Raw genomic sequence first — 4,864 nt, forward strand, 5'->3', positions numbered from 1 at the left:
AGAAATGATTCTCTTCCTCTCGGTACCCTCTTTCTGTCTCTCTCTCACATTGTCATTTTTCATTGTGCTTAGTTTAACAGTATTTTGAATAGTGGCAGATCTTAGTACTCTGGTTTGTACAAAATAAACATCTGCCTCTATAGATCCTTCCTAGTCAATAGTACGAAACAATCACACACAGAGAATGAGTCGGATCATGTAAGCTATTGATCTTTGTCTCAAATGGCCAGTCTGATGAGCACAGTCAGATGAATTCAGTCTTGTATGCAGGAGTTTGTGAATAAAAATATTAGCTAGATATAACAGAAATAGATGGATAAATAGATCTACACCCAGACAAACTCAAAGTTATTTCAGGTTTGAGAAGGTGAAATGTTGCTAGTATTTTCATAATGGTGAGCTAGTGAGCATATGGAACACTTTTTATGGAACAGATGTTATGTGGCGCTAAATGGAAATCAGAACTCGTATACATGCAATTACATGGTCTAAAAATACGGATCCAAGACACAATTGGCCAGTTTTAGGTAGACGTTGGTGGAACTAATGCTGTCTGACATTGATACCGTCTTGATTTTATTGCAGTTCACAAGAGTGATAAAAATGTGACTTGATCTGTAGATGTTGGTGTATTTAAGAAATGATTATTGTCTGTTTGGACAAGGAAGATTTTTCACATATATGTGCCACTTGAAGATGTCATCTTAATATTTAAAGAAAAAGGTTCTAGTGACATGCATTAATCTTTGTGTGTTGTGACTTCGGTGTGTTTGCCTGCAGACCTCCAGCAATCATGTATTCATGTCAAGTGGCCCTTTCTCTAGTGGAACTAATGGAAAGCCCTAGTTCTACAAATGGGTGGAAAAAATCTTTGCCGGCCAGATTTAGACATTGAAAAGAGGGGCAGCTTTTTGCAGTAATGCAGAGAAAGAGGGAGTGAGTGCCTAATGCCTTAGAGACATGCATCTGCTGACATTTCTCATCCTGCTTGTTAATGGGTTTTTTTGCGGTAATTTTTATGGTAAGAGACTACGGGGAAGGCTAGAGTTATTCATCACTGCTTGTGTTTCACACTGCTGCTATAGGCAACTTTGGTGTCTGGTCATTGTTCTTGATAGAGAAAGTCAAATCATAGTTTCCATTGCAGTGAACACATCCTAGATCAGCCCTATAAACTTTTGTGTTTTGTTTATATACAGACTGTACAGATTTATCTTGAAACATCACACAGAGGACACTTGGAGTTCTTTGAAGGGTGTAATGCCTGCTGTTTCATACTGCATGTGCATGTTTGATATATGAAGACATGTCGCAGCCACTTTATTTTGAATTAGAATAATAAAATGGCAGGGAAGTACTTTCAAGAGTATTGTGGCAGATAGTTTTGTCTCTTGTTTAATATAATTTGCATATTGTGTCCCCATTTGATTTGTTTAAAAAGACATGCAATATAAACAGCATATGTGTCTGTTCAAAAGTTTGGAGTCATTAATATTTTTGAATGTTTTTGAAAGAAGTCGTTTATGCTCAGCAAGGCTGCATTTGTTTGATAAAAATAACAGTAAAACATTGTCAAATGTAATATTGTGAAATATCATTACAGTTTAAAATTGCTGTTTTCTATTTAAATAATATTTTAAAATGTAATTTATTTATGTGATGGCAAAGCTGAATTTTCAGCATCATTACTCCAGTATTCAGTGTCACATGATCCTTCAGAAATCATTCTAATATGCTGATTTGCTGTTCAAGAAACATGTCTTATTATAGCAACACATTAATAGACAAAACAAAATTGATGAGGGATTTACTTAGAATCAGTATTTCATTCAGAAATTGCTTACATTTCACAAATAATTGCAAAGAAACTGCAAGTGACACATTTAATTGAATTTTGAAGTAGACTGTAATAGTGTTTTCTGTAACACTTTACAATAAGGGTACATGAATAATCATGTACTAATGCCTAAATTAATACTTAATTCACCATATACTAATGATTATTAAAGGTTTTAACTAATCGTGAACTAATGAAGTGCTATCTTTAACTATGACTGGAGTCATATGGATTCACGCATGAATAACGGCAGCCTTAACTACATGTTAGTACATGTTTGATAGTTAAGAACTATAAAAACCTTTGTCTTTGTCTGTTGTACTTGTGGTTTAAAGGAAAAAAGATGACTCTTACTGCATGTTTAATGCTATTTTATTTGATGATTTGTTAATGCGTCATTGTGTCATGACTTTACTTTGAGGGGCCCATCATTACTAACTCATTATTAACTACCCATAAACTAAAATCAACTCATGGTTTGTTAATGCATTATTTTGCCATGACTTTACTTGAGAGGGCCCATAATAATTAATTCATTATTAACTATCCATACATGAACATCTACTCATGGATTGTTAATGCATTATTTTGACATGACTGTACTTGAGGGGGCCCAATCATAATCAATTAACTGTTAACTACTTACTAAACTCAGCGCATGATTTATGTTATACTTTCTATCAAAAACACATATACTAACACAGTGAGTATTGTGGCTGATTAAGAGATGCGGTGTGGCTTTTCAAGAAGTCAGAGAGCCAAGGTACAGGATCATCACGGCCTGCATCTGGATGGAGAGTGAACTGTACTGACACCCAGCAAACGTCATTTCATTTTTTAAGCTGCATATAAGTCACAGTAGGGTGAGTTTAAAGGGAAAGAGAACAACACAAAACAGACTAGATAAATTATTAGTGTATTTAGTGTATTTTCTATGCTTGATGAGGAGGATCACAGTAATCCTTCGCCACCCAATAATGATTATGACAATGCTGAAGATGTCAAAAGCTCAAATTATGATATTAAATTATTTAAATTAATTTCAAAGTCAGAATATTTCTTATTCCTTCTTAAAGAGGCTGTTTGATTTAGTTTACCCATAAATGTTAATTAATGCATTAACTATCAAACATGTATTTAAGGCTGCCGTTATTCATGCGTGAATCCATATGACTCCAGTCGTAGTTAAGGATAGCTCTTCATTAGTTCATGATTAGTTAACACCTTTAAAAATAATCATTAGTTTATGATGAATTAAGTATTAATTTAGGCATTAGTAAATTATTATTCATGTACCCTTATTGTAAAGTGTTCTTGTAAAATGCCAATAACCTTTATTTACAATGTTCAAAAATCGTATATAATATTATATAGGCATTAATATAGACTTAATTTGATGTGTAGTCTTTGTTGCATATATGTACAGCTGCTTCAAATTTGGCTCATCCAATTCGATTATTTTGCCAGCACAATTAATAATGTGAGAAACATGATGTAATTCTTAACTTTTTTTGTCTTTTGATATTAAACTAATTAAAACTGATGAAATCGTAATCTCCAGATTTTAATGGTTTCTAAATTCTCTCTCTCTTTTTTCTGGTCTCACATTTTTTCTTTCTCATCTTGTCTATTCGTCATCTCACATCTTGCATGTGTGCTGTGAAATATCTGCATAGCGCCATTGCAGCTGCATGGCTCTTTGGTGTTTCTAGACCTCAAAGCGGTTGATTTTCACTGGTGCTATATAGATATCAGAGAATATGAACTCAGATTCTGGTCATCTGGTTTCGGATCAGAGAAAAGGCTGATGTTTTTTAATTTTAATGGACAGAGGGGAAATGCATGATGAGTATGAGCTTTAGTGTGCATAAATTGATGTGCAGAAGATGCTTTTTTAGATGTACGGTCTCATAGGTCATAATGAAGGTGCAGAAGCCATGTGTGCTATCTATGGGAAATAGGATTCGTTTTGAAGCACAGATTTATAGTCCTTCTATAATTGATTTTTTAAAGTAGTGGATTTATATAACATTAATCAATTCTGCAAGCACTGGACAATGTTTATCTTTTTATCATCGTTTATTATCTTGTTTTAGTTTTGTTGTGTTTGTTGTTTTGATATTTGTTTTGTTTTGATTTTTATTTGTTTTATTATTTTTTAAATTGATTTTGTCTTATGCTATATTATCTTGTTTTGTTTAGTTTAGTTTTTTGTTACAATGATGGAATGCAAATGTCGGTGTGAACGGAAGCATCAACAGATGTTCCTTTAAATTAAAATGTTTATTTTTCTGAATTTTCACACTGAGCATTCGTCTTAGTGTGAACAGGCCTTTAGTAATGTGTGTCATGGCATTAAAACTCTTTATATGATATTTAAGCTAAAACAGAGTCTTTTGGTATTTCATTGTGTCTGTCATCTTCTGAATGCTTAAATGCATAACTGTCTTCTTAGGCTCCAGCCATATATTTTTCTTTAAAACCATCGCCATCTGTGTCTCTTTTACAGGGTGAAAGCAAAGAAAGGGGTGAACCTTCTTAGCACTAAGTCGAGGAGTAACCAGTGGAAGGTTGAATGGGATGTGCAGTCGGGAGCCAAACACTCCATTGCAACCGTGGAAGCCAGCAAGATCAAAGGAGTCCCTGGGTAAGTGAGCTTCCCCCCTTTTTGTACACTGATCTGGGAACAGCTTCCCTAGTGGGGAAACGTCTCGGTTACGTATGGCAACCCTCGTTCCCTTAAGGAGGGAACGGAGACGTCACGTCGGATGACCGACGAAATTGGGATCTCGCTTAGAGGGACCAATCTACTTCGAGTGTAAACTAAACGAGCCAATGCATATTGGCATGCGATTATTGCATCCAGCTGCTGCTGATCACAGCGTGAGTATAAGTAGGCAGCAGATGCAGCGCATATTCAGGTTTTCGCTGAGGAGCTGAGCCGGTGACCCGGCCGCTCAGCGGTGGTACAGGAGCTGTGGCGACGGGACGTGACGTCTCCGTTCCCTCCTTCAGGGAACGAGGGTT

At 35.4% G+C, this 4,864-nt stretch overlaps 1 protein-coding gene across 1 annotated transcript in view; it reads left to right on the plus strand.

Moving 5' to 3' along the window:
* tmem132e (transmembrane protein 132E) overlaps nucleotides 1–4,864 on the plus strand; it is a 114,439-nt gene that overhangs the window by 41,312 nt on the left and 68,263 nt on the right. Inside the window, exon 3 of the mRNA XM_016253068.1 lies at nucleotides 4,347–4,484. Within this exon, the coding sequence (XP_016108554.1) occupies nucleotides 4,347–4,484 (138 nt within the window). The remainder of the gene's footprint in view (nucleotides 1–4,346; nucleotides 4,485–4,864) is intronic.

Source organism: Sinocyclocheilus grahami, unplaced genomic scaffold, assembly GCF_001515645.1.
Source record: "Sinocyclocheilus grahami isolate Dianchi unplaced genomic scaffold, SAMN03320097.WGS_v1.1 scaffold1153.1, whole genome shotgun sequence".
Classification (NCBI taxonomy): Eukaryota; Metazoa; Chordata; class Actinopteri; order Cypriniformes; family Cyprinidae; genus Sinocyclocheilus; species Sinocyclocheilus grahami.